This window comes from Athene cunicularia (genome assembly GCF_003259725.1).
Source record: "Athene cunicularia isolate RWA chromosome 2 unlocalized genomic scaffold, athCun1 chr2_part1, whole genome shotgun sequence".
Lineage (NCBI taxonomy): Eukaryota > Metazoa > Chordata > Aves > Strigiformes > Strigidae > Athene > Athene cunicularia.
Genome location: NW_020799095.1, coordinates 138,955,185 through 138,967,614, shown reverse-complemented (window position 1 = coordinate 138,967,614; position 12,430 = coordinate 138,955,185). Strand labels below are relative to the sequence as shown.

Here is a 12,430-nt window from a genome sequence, read left to right as displayed (position 1 = left end):
CATACATCATTTGCTGTACAACACACTTGTTTGTTTGCACTTCCACAAAGTTGAAACAGATACCACTCAAATGAGAAGAGAGGGTTTTTTTTAAATCCACACTGAAGTGGATGATTTCTTTCCAAATGCAGGCCTGACAGAAGCAAGACTTCTTTCTTCTAGACTCTGACTGAGACAGATTTGGGCTGGTCCCCTCTGCAATCCCTGTCAGCTGGCTCTTGAGCTTTGCATTTGCAAAGGGAAAACTTTTTAGTTGCTTTGCCTGTACAGTCTTGTTCTGAATTTATAGTCCTATCTTTGGTCTTTTACCCCAGTCACCTCAACAGGGGGAAAGCAAGAGCTCTGCGAGGTTGGCAGCAAATGGCTCTTGCCTTAGCTAGCCATGTAAACGGTATCAGGAGAGTTGCTGCAGGGCCGAGAAAGCCTGTAGTGATTTCTGAGCCTTTTGAACGTTGTGGGTTTTATTTCTTTTTGGAAAACTTGCAGAGGTGAGATAGAGGAGAAGATCTCTGACCAGTTCTAAAGTGTTTGTAGAAATTGGCTGCAGGCACTGTTTAGATTACAAATTAGTCTCCTGAGTACACAAAGGTGTGTTTATAGTGGCAGTGTCTTCCCTCTAATATCCCAAAGTATGCCAAATGTCTTCTTGCATGGAAAAGCTGTTTGTTTGGACAAAGTTTGCAGAGCCAGAGCAGTGCAATTCAAAGGTTGCACAAAGGAACTGCTTTTCATCTTCAGGCTTGTCTGAAGCGTACTGACAGGCGCTTCTGTTACTCTGTGCAGGTGATCACAGAGGTCTGCCTTTACCTAACCTTCACTCTTCCCCATGAAATCAAGATATATTACCACACCTATTTTACAAAAGGGAGCTTTAGCTACAAAAACAATACATGGGTAGTCCCGACTGTTGTACTATGACAATTTCACATGGTCTGTAAAGGCTGAGGTGAGAGCATGGGTCTCCTGGTGACTGCTTGCTCTGCTTTGCCTTAACATAAGCAAAGCAAACCCATCAACCTCTGTCAGATCAGCTCTTCCTCACAGCCTCCCCGGACCAAGGCCATCATAGCGATGAAGGGATGCTCTCCAGACAGATTCTGTGAACATCTTGATTATAGAGGCAGAACTTTTTCTGAATCGAGGCATAGATTCCAAAGACTTGCTTCCAAACAGGTTGCAGGGCATGCAGAACTGACCATGTCCATTATGAAGGATGTGTAAAACTTTCCCATGTCCCTGTTTCCATATGTTGATTTCCTCTTACTGGGCCTGATTTCTGTAGTGTTTTCTTGGCATAATAAATTGGAAGTCTATTAACTAGCCAGACTATTTTTCGTAGCAAATGCGGGAAACAAATAGTGTTGTGTCCTTGTTACTATTCATCAGTTCTCAAAAGGTGCTAATTAGTCTGCTAAAGAACCCATATGGATTCTCATTTCTTGCTGTTATCTTTTTGATCTTGCTTTCCCATCAGTTTCCTATTACTTTGAGAACTCTTCTGCCATAATTTTTAAAAGCTTATTTTGCATATAGATTTTATATATATAGTTATATCGCTTAAGAATGTGACTTTTTAAAATACTACATTACCAATATAATTCTTGATGCAGGTAAGGCTCAACTGATGCACATGTTCTTTAGCATATTCTCCTTTTCTGATGGAGAATGTTGCACCACTTGGCAGCAGCTCCCTGTGGATACAGCAGCAATGCACAGAGATGGAGCTGTACCACTTATAGGGGAACTGTCCTGGTAGCATAATGTCCTTCACACACAGCTTGGACTACTTGGCTTCCCAGCTGTGTAACCTTATGAAAGCTGCAGAGTCCTTCCCAGCTTTCATTATTTTTGATCCTCACACCCCATATGAGAGCTGAGAGACAGTCCTAGCGACCAGGGAAAATGTCCTCCCTATAGAAGCTGTAGGTACATCTAATTCTCAGTACGGACCATTGCAGTTTGTCACAAAGGAAAGCAGCCTGCTCCAAAGAGGGAGGTCTGTTCAGAAATTAGTCCTCAGGTGGAATGTGTAGGCTGACTGCTGGGCTGATGAAAATGACAGTCTTTCACTCTTGAGCTGAAGGGTCCTTTCCATCAGACAGAGATATGTGGTGTGCCTCAGACAAGAGGAAGTAAGAGTGAGGAATAAAATGGAGTATTTCCCATGGAAAGTAGTTCTTCAAGTGATTTATTTCATCCTGTTTCTGCCTTGGATACCCACAGGTTATGAGCAGTCGCTTCCTACCCTATGACAACATAGTGACAGATGCAGTGCTAAGCCTGGATGAGGACACCGTGCTTTCAACCACTGAGGTAAGGGTCTCTCTTGTCTTGGGTGTCTGGCTCCTAAGCTCAGCCTAAGCACAGCAGATAGGCTCTTCTTCTGGATTTGCCAGTGAGCAAATGCTACAAGATTTCTTGCTACACTCCTCAGATTTAACGTGTTGCACTTGTTTCAGCAACCCTGCCACTGCCTGCCATCAGAGGAGCTTTGCGCCCTGGTTAATTGGCTCATCATTAGCATATGGTTCTTCCGTTCTTTATTATTTTAGTAACATATCTGCAGGCGGGTGTAGGCAGCCAAGAGCAGTCAGCTTTAATACACTGTTCTCACTTTTCTGATTGGGGTAGCTTTCACTCCCCACACACTTTATCAGTAGGGCGTAGGTGGGGAAGGAAGGGGTGTCAGCAGAAGGGGACTGCTGTCGCTACAAAAGACAACGTTGCAGCCCTAGTGCAGGATTTCACTGAGGAATGTTTTCTTACCATTGTGTTGCCCCATAAAATTGGAGATCATGCCTAGTTTAGGTGTTGGAGTGTTTGTGCCAAGAGCAAGATAGTGCTAAGAAAAGAAAAATACTGTAGAAAACCAATTTTTACAACTGGGATGAGTATTGATTTCTGGAACCTCTTCCTGAGAACCACAGGGGAAACTGATGACAGATTATATAGAGTGCAATATTTGGGAAATACATTATTAATGATGAACAGGGAATAGCTTGAAAAACTCGATTTCCTTTTGTTTTCCCTTTTTTTTTTCCCACGTTCATGGCCATTCCCTTCTCCCCACTTCACCTTTATAAAAATGCTTTTTTGTCAGTGATGGGGATCTTTCTACCACTGCTTATATGTCAGTGAAAAACATAGAAGAAATGCCTAACATTAGTCGCCAGTCACCACTGTATACCCTAAGATGTCACTAAATTTGTTTTACATGAATGAGGTTGCAACTGCCTTTCTCTCCAGTATGGATTTGTTGTGCTGTGGTTAGACTCCTCCAGAAGGAGCCACGATAGCCCTCTTCTGCTGCACAGATGGAAGAAGTAGTTAGCATTGAACCTATTTGATACCAAGATCATACCTTGGTAGTTTCTGCTAGATGAGGAAGATATAGCTGCTGCTAAAGCACTTCTGTGCAAAGCCCTGAATGTCCAAAAAAACCCCAAACCAATAAAAGACATTTATCCTAGGGCTGGAGTTACTAAGCAGGGTGTTGCTCAGGATGAAGGGTCCTGTCCTAGCTGCCCTGGGGGCCATGGTAAGACCTCTCAGGGACTTCATTGCCCTGAGGTGGCATTTACAGCAATCCAGCCTCTGGATTCCATAAGGATTTGAGGCTTTATTTTGTTTTAACTGGTATTTAGTCATCATCCAAACTTTAGAGTCATTCAGGCTTTTGGAAGAAGTACGAAATAAATTATGTTTCTCATTCGGCTTGGCCGTGTTTTACCCTAAACATTCTGAAACACAAATATTTGTTGTTGTGTGAGACAACATACACATTTATTTGTGGCTTCTTTCCTGCTGTGAGCAGCTTGCAGCCAATGTTGCGTGTTTGCACGGTGGATATTGGCTCTATGAGCCCCGTGGCCCGTGTGCTGCAGTGAGAACCAGTTGGCCAGCTCTTGCTAGCACCCACCTTGCAGCTTTGGTGTGTCTCTGCTGGAGTGCCAGTGTCAGTAGCTCTCTTTGGTGGCTCTCTGTGAAGAACTGGCACCTTTCTGTTGCTTCAATTCCCCCATCATATGGCTTACGCAAAGAAACAGCATGTTGAGACACTGACATGAAATATGTGGTGTGAAACTTACCTTGAAACTAGCTGTTCATGGATGGCTGTGACAAAACTTCAGGGCCCAGAAAAGACAGTTTAGAAATGTGGTCAAACACAATCACATTCCTATTGAGAGGAGCAGTCACCAGTCACATCCTCCACTCTGTCCAGCTCTAGCATAGTAAAGGTTTTCCGTTCACAACAGAACAGTGCATAATTGCTCTTTTGAGAGGAGTTGTGTCACATGCTCAGAGGTTTGTTTGCGTGGGAAGTAATTAGAAATCAGCATGGGTCAGAAGTGATATGGCAGTTTAAGAAACTGGCAGCCTGGTTGGTCAGGTGAGTGGTAATGCTGGTGGAAATGATATAGCATGAAGACTGTTTGTTGGGGTTTTTTTTAATAAGGGGAGTTTTCTGTTAGGGTAGTTGCTTTAGTGCATCTCCCTGGTACAAGGACAGATACTTGAAAGCACAACTGAGGGCACTGAGTGCAGCTGCTTTATTATTTAGTTAAGTTTGAGATTCTCAGACTTCTCTAAAGAAAACAGATGTCACGTTTTATGGGAAAGGCCTTTACAGGGGAAAAAAACCCTTTAGTTCTTTCATGTGGTATTGATTTGGATGAGATCAGAACTATCACAACGGTAACTGGTTTGTGCACATTGTCTTTCTAGTTGACCTCAGATTCCTTGAGGCAACTTGAAAGAAAATAACCAGTCCCTAACTTTGTGTTCCAGTACATGTGCAACTCTTCTGTTTCATAAAAACACTTGTAAATGTGAGAAGTCTGACAGTAATCACACAAAATGTGACTGTTCTCAGAGCAGCTATTCTTTATCTAACCTCTGCACCCTTGACTTTGGCTGGGTTCTTGGAAAGCTTTTCAAGAATTTTTGAGCAAAGTTTTAGGTCCCTCTGGTACTGGAGGGAACTTGGTGTGCAGTGCAGAAACAAAGCCCTCATTTTCTTGGGTTTGACTGGGACAATTAAAATTGTCTTTAAGTCTTTTTAAAATTTCAGTCTCGCTTGAGGTCCAAAATCTGAATTGAAGTGGAGGGACTGCCAACTAACTTTACAGTGATAAAAATATTTCCATATGTATTTTTACCAAATCCCTCTCAAATCTAGTGCTAACGAGACTTCTGCAAACTATCCAAATCAACCCTTTCCTAGTGTCGTCAGGATTTGTTTTGGGGTCCTGGGATAGCAATGTCCTATCACCTTCTGAACTCTCAGAAATTTATTAAAATAGGCACAGCAAGACAATCAAACATGAAAAACACTATTGGCAGCATTTGACATCTTGTGGCTCATACAGTCTCAAGCATTTTTCTTAAAGTATAGGCTTTTAAAGCCATTTAACTCCATGGGAATCTTATCTTCCTCTTTATTAAGCTATATGTTTAATGCTCTTGGTCAGGTCATGGAGACAGTCTTAAAAGTATGACCTGCATGGTCCTCAAAGGCTCAGAATGGATGGAAGACATAAAACGACTCACCATTGATTGCCTGTTTTAATCTCCCTGGGCTACCCTTATAATTTAAGGTGTTTGACTCCTGATTTTCCAAGCTTTGTGTTAACAGTGCTGAAATGGTAGGTGAGATGCACAAAGATGTACAGAAGATTCATTTTACCACAGAGCTATTACCACTCTATTGCATCTAAGTATAAATACATGCACCTACACCCATTCTTTCTGTAACTTGAAAAGGTTTGATATGTAAAGGGCAAGCTTGAAAATGTTAATGTAATGCTGTGATGCTCTAGACTCCTTTTAACAGGAACCATTAAAATGTGCATAATTATAGGGCAAAATGTCAAGCAGTCAGTTTAATTTACTGATGAATACATAGAATTAAATGTTTTGCAACAGTTCCAAGATTCTGAATTACGAATTAGTGGCAAGGTAATATTTTGTTTTGTTGACATTTGTTGAAACAGTTTCGGTATTCATTTGGCCTGTGCTTTTGTCCGCAGGTGGATTTTGCCTTTACAGTTTGGCAGAGTTTTCCAGAGAGGATTGTAGGATACCCTGCTCGCAGTCACTTCTGGGACAACACTAAGGAGAGGTGGGGGTATACCTCCAAATGGACTAATGACTATTCCATGGTATTGACAGGAGCTGCTATTTACCACAAGTAAGAACCCAGAGCATCTGCTGTCCTCCTTCTGTATGAAACAAAATAGTGAAGGGGGTGGGGGTGTGAAGACATTCTTCCGGGGAGGAGAAAAAATGGGAAGATAATAAATGGGTCTACTTTTTATGGGGTAATAATTTAAGTTCTTGGTTTAGCTCTGGGGATCTGGTAATCATTACTGTGCTTGTTGGGTCTCTTTGAAGTCACTTGTATTTTGAGGCAGTCGGACTGCTCTTTTTAACATCAGGAATTACACACTTCAAAGAGTTCCCGAATTCATTAAGCTGCTCTGCTGAATGGCCTGTAGCACAGCAGAAAGGAGGTTGCTTCCAGACCAGCTCTGGGTATGTGTTGGCTGACAGCTGCAGACTGCAAAGTCTTCTAGAAATGCAGTACAGTGGACACATCACAGGTCAGCTTATTGCAGCGTGTTGGAGAAAACCGCTGTTGTTAGGATTTGAGCAGACCAAGGACCTCTCTAGATTTTAGGAGAAAGTCAACAAATTCCGGAGTGCCTAATCCACATCCCCACAAAGGAGAAGACAGGCCATAAGGAATGATATAGGCCCAAAGGAGAATAATTTCAACAATAAGGACAGTAGTAGGCCAGTTTAATAGAGTTCTCTCCAACTGAACAGTTTTGAAAAAAGAGTTGGGGGATGAATTTATCAATGTCATCTATCACATCATAGCAATGTAGTGCTCTCTTTCCTACTCCTTCATTATCTTGATACTTAGGTATCAGTATTATTATTTCTTTCAACCTAGTTACAAAAAAGGCATTTGTTTTGTTTCTCCATTAGCACTATTTACTGTCTTGATGAGATACTGATTTCTTCTCCCTTCTTGTTGGAGGATGAGACCAAAGAATGGAAGTGATATATCCAGAGTTGGGTACATAACTTGTGACTCAGCTGAGATAGAAATTTCCTGGAGTTTGTAGTCCCTGAAAGCCCAGTGACTGGTATTAATAACACTGCTGTTGATTTCCAGATATTATCACTACCTGTACACTCATTACCTGCCTGCCAGCCTAAAGAATATGGTGGACCAACTGGCCAATTGTGAGGACATTCTAATGAATTTTTTGGTGTCAGCTGTGACAAAATTGCCTCCAATCAAAGTAACACAGAAAAAACAGTATAAGGAGACCATGATGGGACAGGTATGTATCCACAGCATGTTTTAGCAGTTGGGATGTATTGATAACATAATGGTTTGACTTCTAGGTTAGGCTTACAGAGTGATACAATTCTATTTTTTTTCAGTTTAGTAGAACTGTTAGTAGACTTTAGATATGCTTGTTATAATGAAGGAAAATCCAAAAGGAGAAATCATAAACATCTACTGTAGATGACAGCATCTCTTCATAGTTTTCTCACACAGTGTTATTCGTGGTGATCCCAAACTCATGGAACTCATGATTGTGGTGACCAAATTTCAATTAAACTCCAGTTTTCTGATTAAATCTTCTAGACCTAAGACCTAGTCATGGAATGCTAGAAGCAGAAGTAGGGGTGGTTTTTTTTCATTATTATTGAAGAATATAATGTACCGGGCTATTTTAAAGTATACAGTATGATTCAAGCACTGACACTGGACTGTCACTGGACTGTCACAACAGAGGTAATTTATGATATTCAAGTGTGTTTCCCACAAGGAACATTTTGTCCCATGGTGACACCATCACTCACTAGCAGCCATGAAATGCTTGCTTTAGAGACTCTTCCAGCTACTGCATAAGCACTCTGTCATTGGAGAAACAGATATACCTTCCAGTAACAGGGATACGTGGCAACCTGGGGGCACTTTTCCTCCTATGTGAACAAGCGATGGGAAGAATAGCAAGTCCTGCAAGACCTACAAGTCCTAAACAGCCTCCCAGTTGTGCTGCCACAGTGTCTGTAATCTACACTACAAACAGTACCAGGATTACTAGGGGGCAGGAGAAAGAAGTGGCCCTCTATTTTCCCCTCACATTTTCTTCTATTAGCATTACTTGGATCTTTGACTGGGGAGTGGCCATGCCAGTTTGTAGACTCCCTTATCTGTATGCCACTGCGCTTTCATCTGAGGTATAGGTAGTAATTCAGCAATTCTGACTCATCTGGGTACCCATGAGACCTTCTGTGAACAAGAAGGTGCCATCCAGAAAGTACCTATTACTTCCAGTCTGAGCTTCACCTCTCCACAGGGCGTGCTTTGGCTGTTTGGCAAAGTCTGAACATTCATTTTTCTTCTCAGAGCGTGGGTGATTTGAGTCAGCCATGAACTATAACTCTCTCCTAAAGACAAGTTGTTCCTGCAGCTTTGGGAAATGTAATGGACCATGTTCATAATTCCTTGAAAGACAAATAAAAAATTAACATAACCTCAGTGTTGTGACAGAGATTAATAGTCCTATGGAAATTCACTGTTAATGGCCAGAATGCCTGCTATAATCCTCTAGAAACAAGCTTTTGCTTGCTCTTTAGTGGCTTGGTATAATCAAGTCTGTAATCAATGCACATTATGACCTAACGCTTGAGCTAAACTGGACAGGCCTTGGACAAAGATCAAGTCTGATACCACATTCATTTGGCAAGTACCCGACTTTATCAGTTTCTTCAAGTTTTAATTAACATACTTTGAATTTATTAATTTTCTTTTATTTTAAGGTATAGTGGAAAAGTAAGTGCTATAGAGAGATGCATGACAACTGGCGCAAAAAAAATCTTAGGTACTCAGCATTCATACTTTATCTTAAATAAGACTTTTATTATGTTTATACATGTAGTTTAAGTACAGGTAGAGAATAATAGCTGCTTCAAAGCTGTTAGTGCCTTATTTTTCCAGAGGTGCTGAGTTTCAATGGACATTCATCAGAATTACAGCTGCTCTGAACTTTGCAGGCCACAGTATTTTGCATGTATGAATGCAAAGACCATGGTCAAAGACCAGGTCAGAGCTTAACATGATCTAATGTAGAACTTCAGTTAATTTTCTCCATCTGTAGGATGGTACTGTCTTATGCACTGGCCTCAACTGGTGCACCCTGCTTTTTCCTGCAGGACATCTACACACATGAGTAATGCCAAGCACATAAAGACTTCTGCTGAGCTCAGTTTCAAGCTGGTTGAAATTACTTTTGTATAAATTTCTGCAGATCTGGACTGCAAAAGTGTGGTTTTGACCTGAGAAACCATAATTTCAGTGTGTTTTCCTCCTGTGGCTGAAGGCTGTGGGCAGCAGCTGTCCTTAGGGTGTGCACCTCCAGTGGAAAGCAGTGGCCTTCTTGTCTTGCCTGGTGTTTTTTGAAGACTTGTTCTATCTCTGGAATAGCTTGAGGGTTTATAAAAGAGTGAGGGATGGGGAGAAGCAGGGTGCTGTCAGGCTTTCGGAGGTGTCATGCTCCAGGTCAGGCTGGCTCGTGGCTGAACTCGGGCTGCCGTGCCGCGCTGCCCTCAGCATCGTTTCAAAGGCCGGAGGTGGCCAGCTCGCCATCGCCAGCTCCCGCTGTGGGCTGGGTGTCCTTCTGGTTTGAAACCCCAGCTGAGCAGATTTCAGCTACCTCAGAGCCACGTGCTCTCAAGCCCCCCGCTCCACCCCCCAGCATGGTGTCAGCCCAGACTCAGCGCCCGCCATTTCCCGCCCTTTCATTGTGTCATGGTCAACATCTGATTTCTGCTCTCCTCTCCACACAGACGTCCCGGGCCTCGCGCTGGGCCGACCCCGACCACTTTGCCCAGCGGCAGAGCTGCATGAACACTTTCGCCAGCTGGTTTGGCTATATGCCGCTGATCCACTCTCAGATGAGGCTCGATCCTGTCCTCTTTAAAGACCAGGTCTCCATCCTGAGGAAGAAGTACCGAGACATTGAACGACTCTGAGGAGCGCTGCTGAGGGGGCCGAGCCGCCCTCCGCCCCGCACGGCCGCCAGTGTGTGGAGCCAGACTGTGCCGCCGACAGCCAGCGCCCGACCCGATGAGCGGTGACCCGGCGCCGGGGCTGCACTGCTCCGGACTGTGTCGAACCGCCTGGCAGGCTTCTTGTCGCTCAAGACTAGGTCGTGTACAGTTTCATTATGGAACATTAAATAATTATTTTTGAAATGATTGCTATGCAGGTTTAAACTTTTTTAATGATCAAAAAAAAAACCTATTAAAAACAGAGTTCTTTCTTTAATCAAAATTGTGTTGGTTGTGAATATTTCAAAGCTGCCGTTTCTTTCTTTCATGCATTTGATTGTCAATGCAATTTTCATTCATTTTCCCCTGAAGTTAAATGCTTGAATCTCATGGGGAGAAAATGCAGCAGGTTCAGAAACAATCTGAGCACAAGCAGGACAGAGCTGAAGTAGTAACATTTCTCATTTACTGCTGACTTTTTCATTTTTTTTTTCTTAGTTTTCCCTAAGCCAGTAGTGTCCACTCCTTTGGATGGATGGAAAACTGGAGAAGCTCCAATGAACCAGGCAAGAGCATAGATCCTTCTGGTTGGGGACCCCATTTTTAAAAGCAGTCAGCCTTGCCGTGAAGGGAGAGAGGAACACTACTGCCAAGGAGCAAACCGGTGATGTGGAGCACAGGGAGGGCTTTATGCACAGCAGGGGTGCAGTGCCGGTTGTGTATTCTGGTAGGAGAAGTACATCCTGAACATCCCAGCCGTGGGCGAGCATCACAGGAGCAGCCGTGTGGGACACGTGCAGCCTGCGCCAGTCCCTGCTGCCTGGGGGCAGTGCTGGCCGCTTGGCCGCAGCAGCTCAATTTCTAGAAATAGCTTTGTTCTGAGGGCAAAAGGGGTGTTGATGGAAAAAAAGAAAGCATGTTACTGCTTGCAACACAGAAATTTGGCCTGTAACAGATTGGTTTATTTGAAATCAAAGCATGGGCTTCTCTTTCTTTTCTTTTTTTTTGGAAGTGCAAATAAGTGAAGAAATTCCTTCCTAGAAGTCTGACGCCTCAAGTAAAGGATATGGTCAGACACAGGGTTCCAGTGGCAGTGGGTGCTCCCAGGCATACTTGGAGCAGGTTAACTTGGACAAAAGACCTGCCCCTGAAATACTGGCATTGCTCATGCTCCAAAATGGGTTTAGCATTTCAAATGAAAGTATTTTAAAATTGAAATATTCCACTTGTTTATTTTGCTGTAGTGCTTTTATTATTTATGTGTTTCTTTACATTGAAGGATGATAACAAAAGCAGTGATGTGGGTCAGAAAGATGCCATTCCAATTTGCTAAGAAAATAAGCACTTTAAAACCACTTCGAACTCTCACATTTTGATGAGGGGCATTTGGGGTACTCTATAACAATCGTCACCCCCAAGAGCTCTGTTAAAGTCACAGCTAGAGGGTTTAATGCCGATGCCCAGAAGACCAGCAAGCCTTTCTATACCTCATTCCTTTGTAAAAAGGCAGTCCGGTAGCAGGGGTGAAGAGTAGCTATAGTGCTAGGAAGGGTGGACCCGAATTATTGCCAGTTTCGTTCAGGCTCAGGCATCAATTTATTACACAGCTTTAAGCAACTCCCATAACCGAGGCATGCCTCAGTTTCCTCATTTGTAATAGGTACTGGTTGTACAGCGAATGCTGTGAAGCTAAATAATTTCTCTTGCTGGTAAGATCAGAATCCCTAAACAGGAAGTTGCTGTAAAAGTGCAAAGTACATATTTTGCTATAAGTTTGTATACAACCTGACATGTAAAGACTTGCAAAGAATGCTTAGCTTTGAGTATGTATTGCAATATTTGAACAGAGCACAGCAAGTTAGGGCAGGAACATCAGGTTCCTGACATTTTATGTTAGAATCATATAATCATACAATGGTTTGGGTTAGAAGAGACCTTAAAGCTCATCTAGTTCCACCCCCCCTGCCATGGGCAGGGACACCTTCCACTAGCCCAGGTTGCTCACAGCCCCGTCCAACCTGGCCTTGAACACTGCCAGGGAGGGGGCAGCCACAGCTTCTCTGGGCAACCTGTGCCAGCGTCTCACCGCCCTCACAGTAAAGGATTTCTTCCTTGTATCTAATCTGAATCTACCCTCTCTCAGTTTAAAGCCATTAGTCCTTGCCCTCTCACTACATGCCCTTGTAAATCTGAACCAAATCTTCAAAGAAACCTGCCAGTACATGTGTGAGACTGCACCTAGTGACATATGCTGCTGAAAGGAAGAGGTGCCACTTTTTCCCCCATGCCCATTGCTCTCCCCAGCCCCTGGCCACACTGTCTTGCCTGACACCTTCTTCCATGCTGGAAAACT

At 43.1% G+C, this 12,430-nt stretch overlaps 1 protein-coding gene across 1 annotated transcript in view; it reads left to right on the top strand.

Annotated features, from left to right (window-relative positions):
• Positions 1-12,189, top strand: part of EXT1 (exostosin glycosyltransferase 1) — a 128,299-nt gene extending 116,110 nt beyond the window's left edge. The window contains exons 8-11 of the mRNA XM_026842889.1: positions 2,224-2,313; positions 6,030-6,190; positions 7,184-7,355; positions 9,874-12,189. Coding sequence (XP_026698690.1) covers positions 2,224-2,313; positions 6,030-6,190; positions 7,184-7,355; positions 9,874-10,059 — 609 coding nt within the window. The 3' untranslated portion in view covers positions 10,060-12,189. The remainder of the gene's footprint in view (positions 1-2,223; positions 2,314-6,029; positions 6,191-7,183; positions 7,356-9,873) is intronic.
• The last annotated feature ends 241 nt before the right edge of the window (positions 12,190-12,430 follow it).